This window comes from Rattus norvegicus, chromosome 20, assembly GCF_021556685.1.
Source record: "Rattus norvegicus strain SHRSP/BbbUtx chromosome 20, alternate assembly SHRSP_T2T, whole genome shotgun sequence".
NCBI lineage: Eukaryota > Metazoa > Chordata > Mammalia > Rodentia > Muridae > Rattus > Rattus norvegicus.
The window spans coordinates 47,962,280-47,987,500 of record NC_141553.1 but is presented as its reverse complement, the minus strand read 5'-3'; the positions used below and the strand labels follow the sequence as shown (position 1 = coordinate 47,987,500).

The following is a 25,221-nucleotide window of genomic DNA, read 5'->3' as shown; positions in this document are numbered from 1 at the left end:
CGGCCTTCCTCTTTGTAGTGGTAGATTTCTTACCACTTCAGAAGCTTTAAGAGAGTCCTGTCCTTCCCGGAGCATCCCGTCCACTTGATGTCTGTTATCCCCACGCGGTCACCTGCACGCTGGGCTCCCTTGGATGGTCCTGCCGGGAATGAGTCCTGTCCAAATCAGGTTACCAGTACAGTAAGGAAAACACGTGAGCACAAACAGTTGCTTTCCCGAAATAGCTAAAAGTCACAAAGCGGTAAGAACTTGTCCTGCTATTGAGGCGTTAGTGGAGTGGCATTGGCCAAATCCTGCCCACCCGATGTTTGCGAAAATGAAGTTTCTCCGGAAACCAGCTCTGCCTGCTCACGTCGCGTCTGGTGCCTCACATTCTACGCCAACATTGAGTAGTAGCAGCAGAGGCTGTGTAACCCAACAGGATTAGACTAGTTCCTGTCTGGCCTTTGACAGAAAGAAATAAGAAATAAACTATCACCTCCTGCGTTATATACAGCAGCTATGTTTATCTAGCACATTAAAAAACCCTTAAACTAAGCCATTTCAGTAAGAAACAAGAATCATAGCTTTCTTGGGGTTCGTGTTTGTTTTTTGGGGTGTGGTTGTCATTTTTTTGTTTGGAGGCAGGGTCTTATGCAACACCATGCTATACTAGAACTCCCTGTGTAATCCAGATGACCCTCAAATTCACTGCAATCCTCCTGCCTCAGCCCTTCAAGTCCCAGGATTATACGCACGCACCACTGATCCCAGTAAACAGATTTTTGAACGACATTAGCTGAATTTTAATGAGTAATATGAAAAAATGTATTCTTGCTCTTGTGGAAAAATTCTCAGACTCATTGTCTTCATCTCTGGGGATACTAACATGGAGACTACCCGATGATTCTAACCAGTTCTTGTTCTTAAAACTCCAGAGTGTGGCCCAACCCATGAAGGAAGTGTACGGAGTTAGCCTCTCACGTAGCCTGTCCGAGGAGGATCACTCCATTTATGCCAGGTAAGAGACTGAAGGAAGGAAGGAAAGAGAGCAGTGAATTGTGGGATTTTGCCGCATACGCGGTGACTTTAATGTCACCGGGATAACACTGAGCAAAGCCGAGTCGAGGAGGAGATGGTTTAACTGGTTGTGGGTCACACAGTCCATCCTTGAGAGCAGTCAGGGTTGGAGCTCAAGCAGGACCCATGGAGGAGTGCTCCTTAGGGGCTTGCTCAGCTCCCGTTCTTACGTAGCCCAGGCTTGCCTGCCCAGAATGGCACCAGTCACTCCCATCAGCACTCAAGACAGTGCCTCACAGACGTGCCCTCCGACCAGACTGATGGAGGCCAGACTGACGGAGGCAGTCCCTTCATTGACATTCCTTTTTCTCAGATGAGTCCAGCTTGTGTCAACTAGAGTTGACGTAACGCCATGGCAGGAAACTGACCAACAAGGAAGTCAAAGCAGTAATATAGAAGGCAGCTGCATGGAGCACAGCGGCCTTTAGATGTCCAAGTCTGAAGCTCTGGTTTGTCCTGGGGAGAGGATCTAGTGCTTCAGACGCTGCCTCAGTGGGAGGGATCACAGGGCATTTACATGTGAGTGCTGCCCCTGTCCGGCTGAAGCCAGATACAACCCCACTGCTACTTCCCCGGCTCTCAAGATCATATACCGTCTCAGAAACTGAATCCTGAACGTCCAAGGCTAAAGACCTTGCATTCACGTTACATCTGAGGGGGCTAAGGAGGGAAGTGGCAGAGGGAGGGCAGCAGTTCAGGATGTGTGGATGAGCCAGACTTCACTGAAGGAGCGAAGCCCTCGAAGGGCATTTCCTGAAATGGTGCCAAGTGAGCTGTGTATGCGGCTAGAAGAGTCAGGGTTCTGAGAGCTTAAGGGTCCTTTTCCCTAGAACATAAAGAACTTGGCAGGACCACCACAAGCATCTCCTGAGCCCAGGACAACCTTCCAACACTGTATCCATGGGGACATACCCCCTCAGTTCATTTACATTTGACTGTGACACACGACACAGGACATAAACTGTGTAAGAGCAAACGCTCAGCTTCGCTTTAAGGAGGGCCGTTCCGTTTACTGTGCACTGACCGAAGGATGCTAGTTTTCACCTCAAACTACTAAGGTCTATCCTATGATACATGAACATAAATTAGGTGGCATCTCTTGACTACGAAGTCAGCCTCCATAACTCGGCACGTCATAAACCCGCGACACTGTCTGACCAAGAGCCAAGTCAGACATTTAGAATGGAGCCACACCTGCCCACTCCTGGACACACGAGCGCAGTTCCTAACTTGCCCACTCTTTCCAACTCCGTAACTAAACTGTGACGCCGTGCTCCTGGAGCACGTGGTCTGGAGGGACAGCTGCTGGGCTGGAGAGCTGAGAACCGTTGCCGCTCTCGGAGTGTGAGTCTGAGTGGCAAGGACCAAAATGGCAGCTCAATTGGAAGAAAAAGAAAAGTGTTGTGTTGTCGTCGTCATTGTTGTTGTTGTTGTCGTCGTCTGCCTCAGACATGACTTCCACTGCTGTCTTACTGGCTCAGGCTGTAAGGCCTACTTCTTTTGTCTCCTTGTGGGAGTGAGATGCAGGGTTCATCAGCCCTGCATCCCTGGGAAACACCCAGCCTAAGAATGTTGGCGCAGTCTGCACGGAAGGGAGGCTGCAGGGGCCGTCCACCCTGGAATCAGCCTTGTTCTCATGACACCCCATCACATAGGGCTCTGCGGTGTCTTGTTTGTTCTCTAAACACCTCTGTAGTTGGTTTACAAAGAGATCACCGGTCTCTTTAAAGTCTAGGGGTACAGGGCCGGTCAGTGACTACTCCGGGGTACGTATCCTTTGCTTCTTGGGAATCTTGTGATTCGCACACACACAGTTTCCTTCCCATGCTCCTCGAGCTGTTGGTACTAACAGAGAACGGGCAAAGGGTAAGGCCACCGGCCATTCCTTCCCTCCGTGTGAGTAGCCCCTTCCTGTCTGCTTGACAGCTGTCTGCTGCTAAAACAACGAGACCTGAGGTAATCAGCTTAGAAGGAAGAAAGGTGTCTGTGACTCACAGATTTGGAGGTTACAGTATATGTGCAGTCAACCCTGTTGCTTTTGGGGCAGTGGCAAGGCAGAACATTGGGGCGGGAAGTACACACTGAGGCAAAATTGTTTATCTCATGGCTGGGACACAAACATGTCAGAGAAAAGCAGGGTCCCCAGGTCCATCTGAGATCATGCTCACGGTGACATAAAACCTCTGATTAGGCCGCATGTCCTAAGGTTCCCGCCACTTACCTCCCAGCGGTCCTGCCCTGGGAACAAACTTTTATGCATGAACCTTTGATGGGAGGTACTCCATCCACACTGCAGAAGTTCATGTATGAACCTTTGATGGGAGACATTCCATCCACACTGCAGAAGTTGGTGTGGTGTAGCTAGGCCAGGGGTGACCCACTCATGTTCAGGGACTGCCTCTCCCCACTCCTGTCCCAGCTGGGCACTAGAGCTATCCTGGTGCCTCCTTGGATCAAGAGAGCTAGAAAAGAGCACATGCAATTCTACCCTAAACTAATAGGTAGCCTTCCCACCCCCAGGTGAGTGCACCCAGTAAACTGGTGCTCACAGGAGTTCGGCTTCTACACCACAGCTCACTCAGGGTCACAGAACCCTGAGGTGAGAAGGAGAGGGCGCAGCTGACTCTGGACTACAGAGTCTGAGGAGTGAGCTCACCACTGGCCCTGCCCTGCAGCCTGTCCTGGCTCTCTCCCACTTATTTTTCTTGCACTGAGCTGCAACCATTGGGATTCCCCAGGTTCATGGTTTGTTCTGACCTCTGACCTCTGACCTCTGACTCCTGCTCTCTACCTTCATTCTCCACCTTTCCAATGGCTTTGGTTTGCTCTCTTGACCAGACCTGAAATCTTTCTCCTCATACCGAGGCCACCATGTTTTTGCTTTAATTAAATGACTTTTATGTGCATGTTTCCCCCTGCATGTGTGTGTGTATGTATGTGTGTGTCTCCCTTTTTCCTTCCTTCCAGGAACAGGACAGCAGGGAAGCCAGAAGAGGGCATGGGAATGCACCCTGGGTTCTCTTGACCTCGAGTCTTCTCTCCCCCACCCACATACACAATGTTTTCTTTTCTTTTTTTTTTTTTTTTTGCAATCAGCAAGAGGGTTTATTGGAAAACACAGGTACCTGCGGGCACACAGTCTCTTCGGAGGACTTGTGCGCCCAGCAGCTCCAGCATGGGGCTTTTATAGGGATTGGGGAAGCAGAAGCGAGGCGTACAGAAGCAGATGCATAGTTACGGGGATTGGTGGATTCAAGCCGAGCACATAGACATGTTCACATATGATTGGCTATTTCACATGATGAGGTAATAAGGTATAGCTACACACATTGTGAGTTTGGGGCATCCTGGATGTCGGGGGCTGGGGGCTTATCTCTTCCTGCCAGGTGGCCTGTGAGTCAGATCCGGTACTCCTGGTGGTCTGTTCTGCATTCCTTTCCTTTTATGGTCTGTTAGTTCTAGCGGCAGGGCGAGGCTGCCTGGGCTTGCTTTTCACAGTGTTTAGTCCTGAGTCTGAATTTAAAACTTATTCTTTTAACTTCATATTTTTAAACCTCAAATCTGTATAATTTTCCTTTCATTCCCCTCTTCTTCTACTAGGTAATTCTAATCTTAGAATTTTGATATCAAGTCTCATATTTGGTCTCACCAGTTGTCCTAACTGACTGGTACTGTTGTCTCAGAACCACCAACCATAGCACCCGCTCGATTTGTAACAAAAGCAATTAACCTGTTTGTCACATGAGGTCCAAAAACTAAAACCAAGAAAATTATTATTAATGGCCCAGCCATATAGCAGAGAGTAGGGTAGTCATCCAGGGAGACCGAGTGAACCAAGACTCAAACCTACCTTGTTGAGCGTCTCTATCTTTTTGTATAGGAGTCAAACCTATTAACTAGTTTCTCTAACACACATGGACCTATAATCAGAAGCGAAGCAAAACTAGAAGAGTCCCATAAGGGAAAATACCAGAGTAGTCATCCAAGGAGATCTACTAAACCAGCTCTCGAACCATCCCTGATACGCTTCTCTGTATTTTGTCTAACCTTTCTCTAATTTTATTCATGGAGTCTTTAATTACTCCTGAATGGCAGTTCTGAATTCTCTATAAGCCTTGCATTGCAACAGCAGATGTTCTTGTGCTGCCCTTGCAGCACCTAGATAGCCTTAGCCCTAAGTAATTCTCAACTCCTTTTTTGTGTCTTACTAAGTCTTTAGCATCAGGATTCCAATCTGGACACTATCTAAACCTACACACCAAGATCATGACTAGCTTTTAGAACTTCTAAACTTATACAGATTGTGATCCCTGAGGCACAGTCCCAAGAAGTGTTAGGAGTACTAACATATGCAATGTTACATCATTTGTAATAGAAATCAAGCCTATCCCACACCTATCTTGATAGAACCCAGGACAAACATGACTGAATTTCCCTCTAGGTCCCAGCTCTCAGCCCCAACAGCTAGTACACGGCTGGTGAGGGCTGAGAATTGACAGCTGTCAGGGTGGTCAGCAGCACCAGGTACGGTCCTTTCCAGCGAGGCTCGAATGTCTGGGCTCAGTGTAGCTGCAGTCTCCGACCTGGAACTCAGGGGTCTCCAGGGCATAGGCTGCTGTCAGCTGTGAGCAGATTTCTTTCTGTATCACTGTAGGTCTTTTAGCCTGGCACACAAATCATTATTACTATGGCACTATGACATGTTGGTTCAGTAACATCATCTAATACAGTCAGGGGGGCTGAGGCCCCTTATAAGATCTCCAAAGTGGGTAAGGCTGAATCTGGAAGGGGTATTTCTTGCTCTGAAGAGAGCAAGAGGGAAGGGAAGTGCCACACAGTCTGTGCCAGTCTCCATGGTCAATTTAGTCAGGGTCTCTTTTAGAGTTCTATTTATTTACTCTACCTGTCCTGAACTTTGAGGTCTGAAAATACAATGTAATTTCCAATCGACCTCTAAATACTTGGCCACACCCTGGCTTACCTTGGCAACGAAAGTAGGGCCGTTGTCTGACTAGATTACCTTGGGCATTCCAAATCGGGGGAAGATTTCTTCCAGTATCTTCTTGATGATTGCAGAGGCCGTCTCTCGTTTGGTGAGGAAAGCTTCTATCTATTCCTGAAAAAGTATCTACAAGCACTCGGAGATACTTGTGATTATATTTTTCTGGTTTTATCTCAGTGAAGTTCACTTCGACTTTTCACTAAACTCTCTAGGTCTCTTTGCCCTGTTTGCTTGCTAAGCATTCACTTTTTGACATACCTTATACTTTCTACTGCCTCTCTGGCTAAAATCTTAAAGTCTATTACATACACTTAACTACTTGGACAAACTTTTTATCTCCTAAATGAGTCCATTTCTGTATTTGGCAAAGTGAGTCTTTTCTTTGTTCTCTGGGGAGTATAGCTTTCCCCTCAAGTGTGCCATTGTCCTTTATCTTTTAAGCAATTTGGGCATTTTCCTAAGTGAGGCCATCCTTAGTCCAATCCCAGTTCCCAGTGGCTGTCTCTTGCAGGCCTGCAACCAGGATAGGCTCCTGCATAGCCATTTCCCAAGCCACTTTATCTGCTTTGTTACTGCCCCATGCCACTGAATCTCTTCCTTCCCTGATGTCCTGGGCAATGAATAGTACTCACAGTTGTTGGCTTCACCAGGGCTTCCAAGAGATGGCAAAGGCATCTGCGGCACTGATGTACGGGGGAGGGGGGTTGAGGTTCAGCCATCCCAGATGACATTGTGTTGTCCACCATGGCAGCACCCACTTGTCTCTGACCTTCATTCATGAAGAGAACTGTTCCCGTCTGTGAACAAGGTAGCCTCGGCTTTCAGCAGGGGTCAATCAGCCAGTCGCAGAGGTCTTTCCTCCACCCATGGGCTTCTGCCAGTGCTTGACACTCATGTTGCAGTGGCTCCAGGTCCGGATTGGGCAGCAAGGTGACCAGATTGTCCCCAGCCAGTGGAGAATCTAGTCCATCGCAGCTGACCAGTGGTCCCATCTTTTGGGACGTTCTATTCAAAGGCAAAACATCAGCCACTCTATCACAGTTTAAGTCCTGGATTGGGTGATAATTGTTAGTGCCTGGCTGGCAGGAGTGACATGTTCCAGGCAGAAAGCACTGAGCCACACATCTCCCAGCATCAGGTACTGGTGCACTGAGACAGGTCTTAAGCTCCACATTCACAGTCTGTGAATGTGCATACACATGGCCTCACCCAGCCATTTTAGCCCATGCAAGCCATTTTGGAGAGCAATTTTCTCATGAGCAAGGGATAGGGGCAATCAGGGATGACCATGAGCTAGTGGGACACCCGGCCCACGCCAGGATCTGCGGGCAGTCCATAAGTATTGTTTTGTTACTGATAGGCCCCTGTACCCAGGTCTTTGGATACTAGCCCACTGGAGCATAGGAGCACAGAGCATTGGGTCCCTGTATCCATAAAACAACTGGGCAGGCTTCCCTCCTATCTCTGCACACTAGCCAGCACTCTAGGATCAAGAAGCTCTCCAGTGGTCCCTCTTGTTCTTTCTTGGGCAGTCCCTGACCCAGTCGGCAAAGCTTTTTCTTTGCATTAGGCACACTGATCTTTAGCCAGGAATTCTCTTCTGTGGCCAGGTACTATCTTCCTAGGTTCCTAACTACTGTGGCCAGTATCATATGTTCCTCTCTCGTCTTTTATCTCTCTAACTTCCTCTTCTTTTTGTCTCTTTTCTTCCTAGCTTTCTGCTCTTTTTACCCTTTTTTTCTCTTTCTTTTTTAACCTTACTTTCTCTGTAACTTATATAACTCTCAGCAACTTAGCTTAACCCTTCAAATTTCTGTAACTTTCTCTTCATACCCTTTCCTTATCTTAGCCAGATTGGTGGGGCATTTTCCAGCCCCTAGGGGAACCCACCCTTGGAACCTGGGGGCAGACCTGGAGCACTCCCTACCTTCAGGGGTATTGAAGTCAACAGTCAGGAGCCTTCCATTCTGTGTCTGGAACATTCTTTCTGGCCTCTAGCAGGATTCTGTCTTTCCTCGGTGGTAAAGAAGATCTGTAACAGTTACTAACAAGCATCTCACGTGGGATGGTGAGAAAACAAGAAGGGAATCTAAGAGGAGAGAGGTCCACTGAAGAGGACAAATAGCATTTAGTCACACAGCTAAACCAGGAGGCCTTTTTTTGGACAAAAAGGCCACTGTAAATATAAGCACAAGCTTTGTCTATGAAACAGAAAGGCGAGCAGAGAGGCAGCCTAGCTGTTACCGGCTGTCTCTCTGGACTTAGATTTTCCCTTAAGGAGTACCTACCTCCCTTCAGTGTCAGCTTGGTGGCTTTGCCTCTCCGAACCAGCCTCCAAATGACACTAGGCTTCTAGTAACAACTAATAACAAAAGGATGGAGAGATGGTTAGAACCTGGGTGCTAGATACTAAGCAGCTGACAAAAGAATTGTAACCAGTTCACCTGGGGCTTTCAGGACTTTAGTAACAGCCCTTTGCAAACTGTCTCAGTGGGCTATAGGCCCATGGAAAAGAAAACATTAATCCTGACTGGCAAAACAGAGTTCTTCACAGTTGTAGATTCTTTTTGAAACTATTTTAGGGGGTTCTCTGACCCCCCAACCTGAGACATCTCTCCTTGGGGAGGAGGCTCAGAGAGAAAGATTAAACTCCTGGCAGAAAACAATTTCTCTCAAGCAAATTATTTTCAACTTTTAACTTAAGCACCAACAGGACCAAGTAAAACTCTTTTGTGAACAAAGCAAACAGTTTCATGATTTCAAACACAGTCGTCAGTCCAAGATTTTAAACACAGTCGTCAGTCCAAATTCAAACACGAAACAAAAGTCAAAACACTAACAGACACCAACACGTCCAGAAAACCACAGTCAGGTCACAAAGAAGACAAACAATTCCAACAGTCAAACAAGTAACAAACAGACGCGACTCGCGGCTTCGGTACCAAACTGAAACCAAAAATTCAGACGCGGAGTCAGCGAGGGTCTTGGATCCTCTACTCCAATAAAATTCAGACGGAGTCATCAAGGGTGCGGATCCTCCGAAAACGGACGGAGGTGCCACGGATCCGGATCTCCTCTCCTCCAACCACCCTTGGAACGTCTTCCAGAGCTGCGGGGGGAGAAGTCCGAGCTCGTCAGCTCCTTCTCTGGCCCGCCCCGAATTGGTCCCCAGATCTGAGCCTATTGATCGATCGTTCACAGGACAAGACACAACAGACAAGACAAACACCGGCCGGCTTACCTCCCGGTGGGTGGTCGGTGATCTCTGGGCGGAGGGTCTCTAAATCCCGGACGAGCCCCCATAATGAAAGACCCCCGGAGAGGACCTTTCCCTCAGGAGGAGTCCCAAGCGCCCAATGACCGAGCCGAGTCCACTCGGATGCAATCAGCAAGAGGGTTTATTGGAAAACACAGGTACCTGCGGGCACACAGTCTCTTCGGAGGACTTGCGCCTACACAATGTTTTCTATTGTGATAGTGATTCCGCATCTGAGGAATTCTAAATGTGTGTACCTAATGTCACATAACATTCTCCATCCCTAACTGGACACAGTTGGTCACTTGCCTTAGATTAAAGCAAGCCCTAGAGAGTTCACGGCAGCACCGTAAGAATCTCACAGTGGGTGCACTTGACCTCAGAAAAGCGTATGAGAAATAAATGGTAAGACGTAGTCATCAAAGGAAAATGTTTTAAGTGGGAGAAAAACAAGAAGGAAGCTCCTCGATCCTGTCCTGTTACCTCCCATGGGACCAGGAAGATGGACTTCGACTCTGAGGGGGAAAGTTATTCAAGTGGTATTGGCCGCCCTGCAGGCATGAGTGTGGCTGTCCTCTTTGGCCTGAGTTAAAGCTCGGGTTAATGCCACACACGTCCCTGGGGAGGGGCGAGATGGCAGGCTCATCAGCTGCCTTCCTGTTTGATTGACGGGGCAGTTTTCCTAGGGTAGCGGAGTGCGCTTGGGAGTGAGGCAGGGGAATGAGAATGGGGAGGGTCGTTCGGTACTGAGGAAGCTGAGTCCGTGCTGTGGACTCAGCAGTTTCCCCCCTCAGGGCCGGCCTCTGGCCTAAGCCCTCTCTGAGTTACTTTGTAACTTTGCGAGCACCCGACCCCATGCTTCCTGTATTTCATGTTGTGTGGTTTCACATCATAGAAATGCAGAAGCGATTTCACGTGTGTCACCACCATGTGTGTGCAAGTGCACGATCGCTCTGAGTCTCTGGGCTCATCATCGTGCTTCCACCTTTAGCTTATACTGGTCCTTCGTATTCTATAGGTTTGTTCAACTGGGGCAGAGTCAGCATAGACAGGACTGGAGCAGCCCGCAGATGTGTGCCCGGTGCTCAGACGGAGTTATCAAACTGTAAGTACTCAGACGACTTCGAAAAACTTTGATTTCATTTGTGTGTGTGTGTGTGTGTGTGTGTGTGTGTGTGTGTGTGTGTGCACCACAACACACACGTGGGGGTCAGAGGACAATTTGAAGGAGTCAACTCTCTTTCCACCGTGTGGGTTCCGAGATTGAACTCAGGTCAGCAGGCTTGGTGCCCTTTTACCCACAGAACTGTCTTGCTGGCTTATATTGAATCTGTTAAAAAAAAAAAAAAAAACCTCTGTATCCATGCAACTCGTGGAGTGTCTGGTGACTTGTTAGGGAAAATATCCAGTGTTGTCACCAACTCAGCATAATCTGACACACGGGAGCATTCTTCCTGCCACTTTCTTTACTGAAAGCTGTCTTGGGGGAGCAAAAGGTCAGGGTGGAGAAGAGGTTGAACCTTAAACTGCACCCCTTGTCTTTCCTCCATGGACTCTGCCCTGACTTGGGTAGAGAGGGGACACTGAAGCAACTCCACTGCCAGAGAGACTGTGGGTGTATCACAAGACCCTCCAGAGGAGTGGTTCTCAACCTTCCTAATGCTGTGACCCCGTAACACGGTTCCTCATGTCGTGGTCAGAACCCCAATCACACAATTATCTTGTTACTGCTTCATGACTATAATTTTGCTTCTGTTATGAGTTATATTGCAAATATCTGATATGCAACCCCTGTGAAAGGGTCATCTGACCCCCCCTCCCCACAGGTCGAGAACCACCACTCCAGAGCATGGGCGGATTAATTTCGTCTCGCTCCGTGATCCTATGAATGCTAATGACTTGGAGGTTAATTAGGAGCAAGTTCTTAGCTAAACAGAACTATGTTCAAATTACACCACTTTCCGGGTTGTTACCTTGAGCAAACAAGTCACGCTTCATGTGGCTGTTATACTCCGAGTGTGCACCTGTTGCAGACAGGGAAGCCAGTATACTTCTCAGTGTCTGGAGCAAGTTCTTAGTAAGTCACCGTCACGGTCATGGTCTTTATATGCCTCATCGTGTCTGTATGCCAGCACAAAACATGGAGGTAACAAGGAGGGGTTCCAGACAACACATAGTGTATTCCATTCCTTCTGCAGAGGGAGTCAAAATGGGGGTTCAGTGGGGTCTATGGGAGGTGTCTGGGCAGGGCCTGGCACTGTTGACACTCGGTCAATGCATGTTTAACTGGTAGGTGCTGGGTGCTTGGTTTCTGCACGGGGCGTGGTGGTTAGTGATAATAGAAGAACCTGAGGCAGCACTGTCAGACCCCTGCAGGTCCCTTCCTCCCTTCCTCCTTCCTGCCAGCATCTGTCCTTCCCTTACTCTTTTCTGGAGGCACGGGAAGCACATCAACTCATTAACGCATGGGTGTATGGGTTGAGATCAAGGAGACGAAGAGCAGAAGTGTGTTAGGATGTTAGTGAGCGACGCGGAGCTAATCGTGTGGTGCAAACCGACCCTTCCATATACATAGTAAGGTGTGGCTCATTAGGGGACGATAACGAGGAGAGGAGTAAACGTTTTCCTCCCTTTTTTCAGTTTTGGATGTCATTTGTCAAACTTATTACTTACTTGGTTCTTTCTTATTCATATCTCAACATTTGCTCATCCCGGCTCAGGCGAGCCATGTGGATGCAGAAATGTATTTTAACCTTTCCCACTTAATTAGTGAAGAGTCTATCATGAGTATGTTTTTGTACATCGTCCTCAGCAGGATAACAAAGAGCTTGCTAAGTGCTGCTTTACGCTGTCATGGCAACTGGCAAACGTGTTTGCAGAGAGGGCTGTGTGTGTGTGTGCCCTTTAAACTGGAACTCTATAACCAGGTTCTTAAAATGCCAACTATCATTTTTAGTTCTCTTGAACTGCTTCCACAGCAGCAGAAACCAGACTTGTGTGAGGCCCTCGAAGTCTCCTTGTCTGCAGCTTTGGTTCTGGTACATTTAAAATGATGACACTCTTGGACGTTCATGCGCTTCTGTGCCTGCCGGGCCCCCCACACTTCATTGTCTCCCAGGTTTTCCTGAAATTCTGAGGCTTACCAGCTTTGCCTTCACAAACTGGAGAGAGCTACAATATAAAATGTTACATGTATCCTCACTAATAGAACTCCCAAGAAGCCACAGCACAGAGGTTCCCTAATTTGTAGGTACAGAAACCTGGATGGGGGATCCAGACATCGCCACCCCAGGACCTTGTAGAGCATCACTTGAAGGTTTGTGCTAAACCCACCCTGTCTGTGTTGCCAGCACAAATACCCAAAGCTGTATTTGATCCAAGTGTGACAGCTTTCTAATTACACTCGGAAGGACGTCACCCATCGTCACTGTCCATTCGGTGCTCAGATAGCCTCTGTCCTGTGTACTTTAACCTCTATTTCCTGTTCTTACTCAATTCCCAAAGACATCATGGAGACGTAGCTTTTATCAATGTCCGCTGTATGGACAGAGGCGGAAAGCTGAGGTAAGTGCACAGTTGATGTAATTTGCCCAAGTTCAAGCAGCCAACTGGTGGAGGAAGGAGGATTCAAGTCCAGACTGGTTGCTTCTGGCACCCATGCTGCCTACCTGTGAACTACAAATGCTTACGATTGGCAGCTGCCTTTTGAAAGCACCCAGATAGAAATGGAAGTTCATGGGCACTAACAGGACATACTTTGGTCTTGTCGCCTGACGTGGGACTGTAGACACCTTTCTGTGTCAACACTGTGACTTTTGTTAATATTTAAAGAAAGTATGCCCCCCCCCCGCTTCCCCACCTCTCTCATGCACACACACACGCACACGCGCACACGCACACGCACCACCCCTCCTTGTACAGTAATACTGAAAACTGTGAAGAGGCGCTCTGCGTTATCCCCCTCCCCCCTGCATCTGTTAACTTGCCTAGTTAAAAGGACCCAGTGACACTAGCTATGCCTGGCGTTAGATGCCTTAGGAGTAGGTCTTTATCTCTCTGCAAGACCAGTGTGTTGTCATTTTTACTTCCCTCAGATTCCCTGGGAATTCTTATTACGTGAGCCAAGCATCCGTAGGGTTGAAAAGACGGAGCATGTATTTGCTAAATGCCTGCTTCTCTGTGGCTTGCCTGTTCTAGAGTGGCTTCACTCATTTAAAAATCCCTCCTAAGAGGGGTCCAAAATAGACTTCGTATGGATACCATCTGACTTAGGAGTCCCCTAGTGCAGTGAGGGTGAGCTGTAACACAGAGTAAGGAAGCCAGCTTTAGGCCTATGCTATTGCACGGCCGTCTACTGATGTTTATGGGGATGTTCACCAATCAGGAGGAGGAAAAGAAAAGAGGATGATCTCAGAAGAGTCAGAGGAAGACAATGGGGGATAAATATATGATCAAATGTATCGTGTGTATGTGTGCGCGCATGTGTATGTGCATGCATGATTCTTAAGGAATGAATTTAAAATATATTGCAAATAGATAAATTACTTGGAAGTACATTGAAAATTGTTAAATTTAGTGTATGTATGTGTTATGTGTGTATATGTATGTGTATGTGTGTATATGTAGGTGTATGTGTATATATGTGTGTATATTTATGTATGTATGCATGTGTGTGCGTGTATGTATATATGTGTGTATATTTTTGTGTTGTGGGGTTAGGTACCTTTTTTGAGACAGTCTTACTCTATAGCCCAAGCTCTATGGGAAGTCAATATGTGGCCTAAAATAGCCTTAAACTCACAACAATCCTCCTTCCTGTCTCAACATTTCAGGTGCTGGAATTATAGGTCTGAGCTTTTATACCTGCCGAATTTCATGAATTAAAAAAATTTAGCTCTGTTTCCAGCATTTAAGTACAAATTAAATTGTGGCAGAATCACAGACACAATTGGAAGCTTTGGACAAAACTCCAGTTATGTCCCGGGAATTGACACTGGGACATGGATGGGGGCAGGAGACGATTGGAAACAACAGATTAAAGTACACATGGAAATGCCAAGAGCTGAGAAGGGAGAGGGCCAGAGAGCAGAGCAAGTGTGTCTTCACGTGACCACTACAGTACAAGAGCACCTGCTACTGTTAGTAGGTCAGATTTATCACAACAAGATAGATTTGTTTTGTTTTTCTTTCTATTGGTTCCCTGTGAATTTCATATCATGTGCCCCAATCCCACTCATCTCCCTCTCTCCTTGTCCCTCCCCTCCATCTCTGCAAACTCTTCCCCAACAGAGGAACAAAAAGAGTCTTGTTGTAGAAGCTGTAGTGTGTCCCAGTGTGTCCCAGTGTGTCCTACAGTATACCCTTTGTTCCCCTTCCTTGCTTGGAAATGGTCATTGCAATGACTTGGTCTGGTTCGAGGCCTCTGGCTGCTCCACTATCAACACTGAGTCCTCACTGGGACTCCTCTCAGATGTCCCATTTCTGCCCTGTGTCATGAGATCCTCTGATTTTGAATTTGTAAGACCAACCCCTTCATATCCTCCAGCATGTCATGAGTGGGGTAGATGTTGTGGTGGGCAACTCAAAGCCCTAGATCTGGGCCTGAGGGGTATGTGAGCTGGTCAGCCCACCAGCTCTCCCATTCCCACCCCTCCGGCAGCCTCGCCTGCAAGCCACACATCCAGGTCCAGCTCTACTATGTGGAGCCTGCTCTCCTAAATGCTGCAGTAGATTAGGGGTAGGGCCAGCTCTCTTGCTCTGATGACTTGGGGCCAGCTTTCCTGCCAGAAGTGGCAGGGGGAAAGGGTAAGGGGGAGGCACATTTCTGTCACCCACGTCACTGAACGCAGACAAGTGGTGAGGCCAGCTCTCGCACCCTCACATTCTCGGGCCAACCTAGCTTGCCTGTGCCTCCACCACCAGGGTCAGCTCTACTGTGTCCCCAGGTAAGGCACAGGGCTGCTCTCCTGAGTGCTGCAGCTGAGGAGGGGCAGGGTCTGCTCTCCTGCTCTTATGACCCCAGAGCCAGCTCTCCCATCTGCTGCAGGTGGTGTAGGGTAGCAGGGAAGGAGGGTATCTCTTCCTTGTTCACATTTCCACCTGGGAGATGAGTGATGGGGTTCTCCCATACTTACATCCTTGGGATCAGCTCAACTGCAACTCCCACAATGTGTGTACCCATTCTCCCAAGTAATGCAGCTGACTAGGGGCAGGGCCAGCTCTCCTGCTCCCAAAACCAGCTCTCCCACAATGCCCAGATAAGGGGCAGGGCCAGCTCTACACATTCATTCCTCAGACATCAACATGTCCCTTAGGCAGCATTCCCCTGCTAGGGAGGTCTGCCTAGCCTTTGGTGGTAACAGACCCCTGTAGACCCAGATGTGCCCTCCCCCATGGCAGCACAGGCCAGGACCTTACCATGGTCCCAGGTGGCATCACTGGCTACTCCCATCAATCTGTTCCTCTCTACTCTTGAGTCTCCAGTTCTGCCTCTCTTCATCGTGCCCACGTCCTTCTGTTTCCTCTTTCCCTTCCCTTTCTCCATCACTTACTTGCTCTTCTTAGGAGAGCCCAGGGTCTCTGAGTGTCTGGGGTCATCTCAGGAATGCTGTCCCCTGTTTGTGCATTGTGGTGCCAGGCAAGGGTCACCTTGGGTATGAGTTCCCTGTCCAGTAGTTGTCTGAGGCTGGCTCCTCGGCAGGGACCCATGCAAGGGTCAAAATATCAGGTTCACTCCCACTTGGGATCCATAGTCCCAAGTTGGGCTCTTCTAGTCTCCAACTCACTCCCCATCGTGGGAGCCCAGCCACACTGGTCTGGTCGTCTCAGGCTAGTTCCCTGTCTGGGCCCCCCGGTGCCGGCCTGATGGTTGTTGGGAGTGTTAGGCTACTAATCATCTAGATGTTCACAGGTCAGAACGCTGAGGTGGACATAGCCTCTCTCCTCTCTGCCACCCATAGATGCACAGGTGACACAGCAGCCGTACCCACAATGCCATCGAGGGGGACGGGGTAGAACCACGTCCAAAACGTAGGAAGACCCGAAAGTAATTCTGTGTGTCCAGTTTAAGAAGTAGTGATGGGGCCGGAGAGGAGGCCTGCACGGGTGGGAACTAGGCTGGAAGAGACTGGGCGGACAGCATGACCTTTAGTTCCAAAGCTGTACCGTAATCAAGAGAGTGGTGTGCTTGTATTTGCATTTTAGAAAGGTCACTTTGGCAATTGTGTGGAGAAGGGATTTGAGTCAGGGATAAAGAACTTATCTACTGGCTGCATCAGAACAAGAAAAGCAGTACAGCCAGATATTGGCGCTCGGCTTACACGTGCAGACGCTGACCTGTCCTAGGTGCAACTCAGCACTCATGCATGACCCTTTAAAAACACAAATGCCTTAGAGTCCTAATTACGTTTAAAATTCACCCGCAAATCTCTTCTGATTCTTATGCAATTCCGCATGTTTGATATTTGGATGTTATTGCCCCTTCCCCTTACGCCCATAAGGAAACTTGTGGAGTAACAGCAGAAGCCACTAAAGCCAGTTGCACGTTTCCATGGGTAGAAAACCGTGCTTCCAGTTGCCCTCTCACGTTTATAAGGCAGAAGGTCCTGAGCAAACTGATGCTACTGTGCGGCAGTTGGAAAGAATAAGCTACTTGAGAGTTAGTTCATCTGGTTTATAACCCCAGTCTTTAGGGTGACACCTCACACATAGTGTTATTTTCAACCTGAACGTTTGACAGTCACTAGTTTTCCCTCTTTAGGGAATATTATGCACTCATCAAATCTGATAGAGAAACACCAAGAAGAACAGATCAAAATGTATCGTAAGACAGTGAACCACATCTGTAAGCTTTTATTTTATTGTGGTTATTTTCTGTCTTAGACTTAGCAGCCCGGAGCTCTTAACAATGGATAATTGTTACTGCTGTTAGTATACATTAGTGAGATGTGGGAAAATGGGCACAGATTTTCTGATGTTTTTATTACCTACCACTACCAAATTGTTGGGGCTCTTGATGAGCGAAGTCTTTTGTATCTTGTAGCCAGTTCTTACAATCACGTGAGCAGTCTACAGAGGGCCGAGCCACGACCTCCCAATTTGCATTTGCTTTGTTTTCAGGTACACAGAGCACTTTGATGTCTACTGCACAGATTAAAAGTGTTGTAATTGGATCTCAGTCAGACAGAGTGGATGTGGAGGCTAAATCCTCCCTCTCAGAACTGCATTTTCTTCTCTTGTAACACCCAAGCAAGTTTATAGCCACGGTTTCTGTTCTGTACGTGCAAGGTAACCAAAATGTCAATGAACCCTGACCATCCGAACACAGGCAGCCTGCCTTTACCCATAAAGAAAGGGGGGTTGAGACCTTTTTATATCATTTTAAGTTATAATATAATTTCATCAGTTGTCTCCCTCTAGTCCCTTCCACTTTATCCCTCATCAAACTCATGGCCTCTCTTTTTTTTTTCAACATATATGTTGAACATGTATATTGAATATACACATGTGCATAGCCACAGGAATGTAATGTAGTGTGGCCGTGGGTGGTTTCAGGATTGGCCACTTGGTGCTGGATGATCAATTAGGGGTTTGCCTCTGCAGAACACTAATTTTCCTTCTCAGTACTCCTTGGTTGCCTGTGGTTTTTTTTCTAGGGGTGGGGTTGGGGGGTCTATGACTTTCTTAGCCATTTTATTTTATGTTTTATACTTATATAGAAACACATTACTTAATGTTAAATAAAATAAATTAATGCTTTGTGACATCCTACTTAAGAATAATGTATTTTATGTTATTGGCTTCACTGGATCGGTTTTATGTGATCGCCAGTAGTTTTTGACTAGCAGGACAGCAAGCCTTTTTGTATGTGATTGGTATTCATGTATTAGAGAATGTCTGAATTCCTGGAAAAAAAAGAATAATGTATTCCTTCTTCGAAACTAAAATGTTAATTTCAGAAGATAAATGGCGAAACATTCCTGTTTCATATAGTTTGGAAATAGAATGTAAATTAACTAATTAAAGTTCAACTGAATTTTATTTTTTATAATAAAATAGAATTAAGAAAATTGATCTAATGATCTTGGAAACACCAGAAAATGTCTAGTAGAAAGAGGGAAAGCTGTATTTAAGGTGACTTTTCAGCAAATCTACACAAAATTATACTTGAATGTCTTCCTCTGTTCACTGCATTTTCCACTGGCCCAAGGTCTGCTTCCGGCTCTGTGAGCATCCTTGGTAAGGTGGGTTCTTCTGAGGTTAGGATTGTCAGAGACGCTGTTTATTGAGTTAGTTCTTGCTTCCATTCAGCCTTTAGTCCAGTTTTGTCTCACATCAGCCACCTTGGATATTTTTCAACAGTCTTATAAACTGTCTCTTAGCATCACCTGATTCAAAGCTTATCAAGGATAGCACCAAGGGCCTCACAGTACGACCAGGCACGGGGAGGACTCCAAGATGGCATTTTTAGAATGTTCTTCCACATGTGCGCTCTCTCTCTCTCTCTCTCTCTCTCTCTCTCTCTCTCTCTCTCTCTCCATCCCTCCCTCTGTGTATGTGTGTATATGTGTGTGTTTGTATGTGTGTGTATGTGTGTGTGTATGTGTGTATATGTGTGTGTATGTGTGTGTGTTTGTATGTATGTGTGTGTGTTTGTATGTGTGTGTGTTTGTATGCGTGTGTGTGTATGTGTGTATGTGTGTGTATGTGTGTGTATGTGTATGTGTGTATGTGTGTGTATGTGTGTGTACGTGTGTGTATGTGTGTATGTGTGTGTATGTGTGTATGTGTGTGTATGTGTATGTATGTGTGTGTATGTGTGTATGTGTGTGTGTATGTGTATGTATGTGTGTGTATGTGTATGTGTGTGTATGTGTGTGTGTGTGTGTGCACGTGTGCGTGTGCGCGCACGCAACAGAAAATATTTGGAGATTATTGGAGTTTTCTGAGATAAACATTTTTGAGGGTCCGTAGCTCCCTCGGAGTTACAGGAGTTTTGAGTGGTGGCCCTGAGCCTGAAGCCCATTCCTCCGAGACTGGAGCCAAGGGGTTAGAACTAGAAACAGTGCAGTTTGTTACCAAAGGTAAAAAGGGGGCAGCACAAAGCATAGGTCCTCCAAAAGTGGTCTGCAGACCCGGGGGGTTCAAGGCCTCAGTGAGCCTGTGAGATTACGGCTCCAAGCCTTAGAGGCGACTGGACTCTTAAAGGAGGGGCCATGAGTGAAAATGTTGGGGAAAACACCAGGCATGCTTAGGTCAGTTGGTAGATTAGTAGAGGTTGTTAAGTGCCCGTGAGGGTGTCATCTGGGGACGGGGACCGTAGTGAAATGCGTACATAAGGTTTGTCGGTTGCTGCTCAGTCATGTGGTGTCTGAGGGAAGGGGCTTCTGCAGTTGTCTAAGTTGTGAGAGAACGCCACACTTCCCTCCCACAGCCAGACTGACTGACAACAGGGCTGTGGTTCTCCAGGCTTGGGTATTTGGCAGACACCTCCACAAAATGATCAAGCAGGCCTGTCATTTTAAGGAAACAGTCAGCAGTATTTGTTACCAATAACAGGGTTAGAATTTTCAAGTGAAACGCAAAGTTTTGGAAGTATGCATTGGGCACCACACACAATGTACACAGATTTTTCCCAATAAGATTAGAAATGATTTGAACAAATAATGATTTTTTTAAAAGATTTTTTTTTTATTTTATATATGTGAGTACACTGTCACTGTCCTTAGACACACCAGAAGAGGGCATTGGATCCCATTACAGATGGTTGTGAGCCACCATGTGGTTGCTGGGGTTTGAACTCAGGACCTCTGGAAGAGCAGTCAGTGCTCTAACCGCTGAGCCATCTCTCCAGCCCCAAATACAATTTTTTTTTCAAGTAACTGTTAAAATAAACTCAGTTATCTGCCATTTGAAAGATTGTCAAAGCTCAGTGGATTTTAATGCAGGCTGTTAAAAAAAAAATCACGTATAGATGGGGAAAAAGTTACATCCCAAGTTCAAGATAGACCAAAGGATTTTAAATCGAAGTGTGGAGTTTGTTAGTCCATATAGTTTCAGTTCCACATTGCAAACGTTTAAAACACTTATCAGATTCTGTTGTATCATCTCTACATATCACATCCAGAATTATCTGCAAGGCCATTAAGATAGAACCTTCCAGCAAATGACATCCTAGCTGACTGTAGATGTGTTCAGTTGTTTTTTTTTTTTTTAACCTTGTTTACAGAGCAAAGGAAGCAACAGCTCTGTTTATAAAGTTTCTCCCAAAGTTCCCAGAACCTTCTAGAGTGCTCTTCGACTCAGTCACCAGAGCACCTAAGTCCTCTGGTTCAAACAGTAAAGTCATTTATTATCTTCCCCGAAAGGCACTGACAGGGCCCTCAGCAGAGTGAGTTCATGAGCTTTGTGTGTTCCCAGGGTGCTGTCACAGCCTCCTTCAGCCTCAGAGGAGGTGGGCTTCATTCTCCTGCCCAGGAACAGTGAGTACCAGTGCCCTCAAGCACACTTCCTCTCCTGTGTCCCAGGGGACAGGATTGGGTCACATGCCAACCCCTGTTACTGCATGGCTTACTGTGATTGGCTTAAAGTTGCTATTTACAGTGTGTGAATATATCAAGACCACCGCAGTGAGTTAGTTACTAAACACAAATTAAAACCATCAAACAAACAAACCCCTCCACGCATGGCCAGTTAACTGCAGTTCATTTGCTCAAGTGTCCATTAGGAGAAGCAGCGTGATCTTGGGGCCAGGATTGGGGTCACTGCCATTGCTGAATCAAATCCCTTCCTGTCTCAGCCATGGCTCCCTTTGTGAAGTGTGGGCTTGGGCTAGAACACCAGCTCTGTGAGCCTTGGCTCCTAATGCAGTTCTTTACGAAGTCACCCTTCATTCAGTAATACCCTTTGGTGGCTGTCTCTCTTATGCAAGACAAGTGGCGGGTGCCAACTGTCACTAAAATCTCGTCTGTGTAACCACAGAAGCCATCCACTCTCTTGCACCACAAACACAGTGAAAGCCCAAAGGAGAGGACAATGAAAAATGGCCTTTTCCTCACAGGACAGTCATGAAATAAATTGTTTAAAGCCCTCGGCCAAGAACTCCGGCCACAGAGCTCATTAGCAAACCGTTATATCGCATAGGTTTCCTCTCATCTTATTAGAATATAAAATGTGCTCAGCAGAGAAAATACAGAGCCACGAATGTGTTTGGAAAGTGATAAGTCTCCAGAAGGATGCTTCCAAGCATGGCCGGCTGGGATTGTCTTAGCTCGCTCAGTGTCAAGACAGAGCACGAGGCAGAGAAACAAGCTGCCCCTTCCAGAGAGCAGAGAGACAGCCCTGAGGAATGAGACCGCGTCCTCTGAAAGCCCAAGGACACGCATCCTGCGACGCTCAGATAAGGTGCCCTGGAAGGTTTCATCTAGGCTACTAGAGTTTCCCGGCCCTTTCTCGTGCTCATCACGGCTTGTTAACTTTGCACATTGAGATAGCCCAGGGTGCTTATCTCAGCAAGGGGATTAGAAGTCACATGATCGATTCCCTGAGTAATGCTCGAATCACTGTGAGGTAAAGCGGGGTTTTGACATTCATTTGGAAACCAGCAAGTAGAACATATCAGGATGAAGATTTAAGGTTCCTGAGAAGAAAATCTGTGCAATAGTTGGCGCTATCCACGGTGATAGGAGAGTCTCTGGCATTGAGACTCACGTCCTTGCCCTACCCAGAGTACTCAAGTGAGAGCCGTGCTGTTTGGGGCAATGTTGTAGCACCTCTTCATTTGGTCGGAGGTTGGGCAAAGTGATCTTTAATAAAAGTAGTTTTTAAAAATGTACAATTGTCATGATCACAGCCACAAGTCCAGCTAGGACTATAAACAGTTGGAAGCAGAAAGTGGACCGTTCACTTATGCACTAGATATGATATAAGCACTTACAGTGTATCAGGTACTGCTTTGTCACAGGGCAGACAGTAAAGGTCGGAACTCTCTGAGTCCTTCAGCATCCTTCTGATCTGGGCTGTGCAGATAGGATGAATCAGTGACATCATGCGTAAGGTAATCTCATGTTGGGAGAAAGGCCTTGAAGACTCACAAACCAAGGAAACGGGAGAAAGTGGTTGGGACAAGTACGAGCCCAACATTGCTTAGATGACATTGCTTGCTTGTTTGTTTGTTTTGTTTGGGGTTTTGTATTTTTGCTCATGCATTTGTTTGAGACAGGATCTCACTTTGGAGCCTTGGCTGGCCTAGAACTCACAGAGCTCTGCCTGCCTCTGCCTCGAAAATGCTGGGATTAGTTGAGTGTGCATCAAGCTGATCTCTTGGAGGAGCTAACCTGAGATCCGAGTTGAAAGGAGTCTGCTATGAGATGACTGGAACATGTTCAGTGCAGAGAGAACATACACTAAGGAGTAGGCAGGAACCAGCTTGGCACATCCGAGAAGCAAGCAGAAGGTGATGGGAGCCACAGTGGAGGGCTATGAGGTCAGGTGGTGCAGATCACAGTAGACAGCTCCCAGGAGCTTAGGTGTGAGTCCATTGCTTCTCTCATTCAGGGCTCTCTCCTTGCCTAGGAGAAGAAGGTCCAGCCTAGAACCTCACACTGCATTTAGTTGTTAAAGTCTTCTTCATTCTGAACACACCACCACCCTCCCTTGTTTTTTATGACCTTGACACTTTGAAGAGTATGGTCCGTTGTTTTGTAGACTGGCTGTTGGTTTAGTTTGTTCTGATTACACCCAAGTGCAGTGCCTGCCTTCCAAATGGCCTTACCTCTATTATCCACACCCCACCATCATCCCTACCATTTTGAATCATGGTTGTTTCTTTGGTCAGGAGTATCTTAGGCAAACGTTCTATCACTATAACAAAATACCTAAGACAATTAACTTGTAGAGAGAAGCTTCTTTTGGCTCACAGTCTGAAAAGTTCCAGTTCATGATCCGTCAGCGAAGCAGAGCATGGTGACAGAGAGTATGGGTTGGGGTTACATAGTCCCTGCTGCTCATCCAACTTACCAAGACCCCCTACTACAGTCCACCTTTCCTCAAGGCTCTGTTACGTCCTGTTAGGGATCCAAGGCGGTAACCTAAGCCTCTAAAACAGGCCTTGGAGGTGATGTAAAATCCAGAGTATTAGCCAAGTGCATAGAGGAGGAATGGTTGGGTTCTAAGCGATCTGTTGGGTCACCTGTTGGGGAAAGCAAGCTTTCAGAGTGGAGACAGCCCTAGGCACAGACACAGAATATGCTAAAGCATCTAGCTATCGTGTCAACCAAGGAAGAGCGTAGATTATCAGATGCCCAGCGCCAGGTAAGTCTTCAGTTGATGGCAGCCGTAGCTGGTGAGTTGGTCGCAGCTCTGTGAGGGACGTTGAACCAGAACCGAGCTAGGCCCTTCCTAAGTTCCATATGGGTCTTCCATACATAAATGTCTGTCGGTCTAAGATACATCCTGAGTACAAGCAGAAATGCTATACACGGGATGTGACTTCTCATTGCTTCAGATGACATACAAGTCCAAATTGTGCCTCTGTTCATGATGCTGACTTCAGTTTCTTGACTAGAGTAGGATGTTCTGAACTCTACTACTGTGGAATTACCATTTTAATTAATGAATATCTTAGCAAGGTGCTTTGAAATTATAGACATAGCCTTTGTTCATTCAACCATCCATTTTGTTGTCACGTGTATTTTTTCACTATGAGATCCTGACTTACTATATTCAGTGGGACATAATTTCATTGTTCATTTTGATACTCGAATTGTCCCCAATTTTACCAGAGTCCCTTCGGCCTGCCCCCGTGTCCTTTGAACATGTCCTCATCTCTCTCCATTTCTGGCACAGGATGCTCTGAGCTCATCGTGTTCTTTGCCTGTCCTAGCCTTGAAATCAGTCACTTCTCCAAGGGTCCCTGATTCCTTTTAGTGGAAAAATCATATTAAAGCCAAGATCTGGGCACTAGATGTACCTATTACCACTGCCTGGTCACTAATCCCAGGCCAACTCAAATAGCATGCCATGTTGACATTCACAGATATGTGTACTATATGCAACCATATATAGGGATACATTGTGTCTATGATATATCATTTTTATTACATAATAGAAATGTCCAATATCTTTATAGATAAACAAAATACATTTGCATCTGTTGGTTGGTAATGATGCTTAATTACAAAGTGTCTGGCATTTATTCCAGACTTCTCCAACCGGGGGGAAATTTGACTCCTGTTACCGCTTACCTGGTTAGTCCTCATGTGTAATTAACCTCCCATCAGCCTCATCTGGGATCGTCTCCACTGCCTTCCATTCAGGCTGTGACTCCCTTTACCGCATCGCTAACCTCAAGGATGCCCTTCTCATCTTAAGTGTGCCCAATCTCAGTCCAGCTGCCCCAGTGCACCGTGTACCCTTGCGCCGACTGGGTTCTGCCACCCAGGCTGTCAGAGACTGCCTCTGTGTGGAAGTCTGTGCATGCGATGGGACGGCTTCAGAGCTCGTTCAAGGAGGGGTGAGGGAGAGCGGGAGCATGGCTCTCTCGTTTTGTAATGGGTTTCAATACTGAAGGAGCATCCTGCCCACCACAGTTTAATTTGTCCAGTCCCTGGGTTCCAGAGATCTGGTTACACTGACGTCTCATGGCATCTTAATCACTGTGCTACTGCTGATTATTGGAATTGGTGTCAAGGAAACAAGCAGGGTCCTGTCACCTGCACGTGAGAGGCAAGGCACATGGCTGTTTCTGCACACACTGGGTTGTATTTCTAGGAGCGACAAGCCACACCTGCTGCTGTTCCAGGAAATGCAAGGACATAACGGACACGAGTCCTAATGGTCTGAGTCTCAGAGGTGGCCCGTCGCCCTGAGTGAGAACCCAGCCCCACATGGGAGCAGTCACATCCTT

The 25,221-nt window shown here is 47.0% G+C and overlaps 1 protein-coding gene, 1 long non-coding RNA gene and 1 other non-coding gene across 6 annotated transcripts in view; 1 reads left to right on the top strand and 2 right to left on the bottom strand.

The window, feature by feature from the left end:
* Window positions 1–25,221, top strand: part of Fig4 (FIG4 phosphoinositide 5-phosphatase) — a 123,524-nt gene that overhangs the window by 82,391 nt on the left and 15,912 nt on the right. For all 4 annotated transcript variants that reach the window (XM_087597553.1, XM_087597552.1, XM_087597551.1 and 1 more), the window contains 2 exons: window positions 918–1,000; window positions 10,336–10,422. In XM_087597553.1, coding sequence (XP_087453679.1) covers window positions 918–1,000; window positions 10,336–10,422 — 170 coding nt within the window. The remainder of the gene's footprint in view (window positions 1–917; window positions 1,001–10,335; window positions 10,423–25,221) is intronic.
* Window positions 16,194–16,327, bottom strand: LOC120099022 (small nucleolar RNA SNORA17). The gene has a single exon (XR_015646068.1). It is a non-coding gene; the product is annotated as a small nucleolar RNA SNORA17 (small nucleolar RNA).
* LOC147998729 (uncharacterized) overlaps window positions 20,014–25,221 on the bottom strand; it is a 44,111-nt gene continuing 38,903 nt past the window's right edge. The window contains exon 3 of the long non-coding RNA XR_015645927.1: window positions 20,014–22,885. This is a non-coding gene — a long non-coding RNA (uncharacterized LOC147998729). The remainder of the gene's footprint in view (window positions 22,886–25,221) is intronic.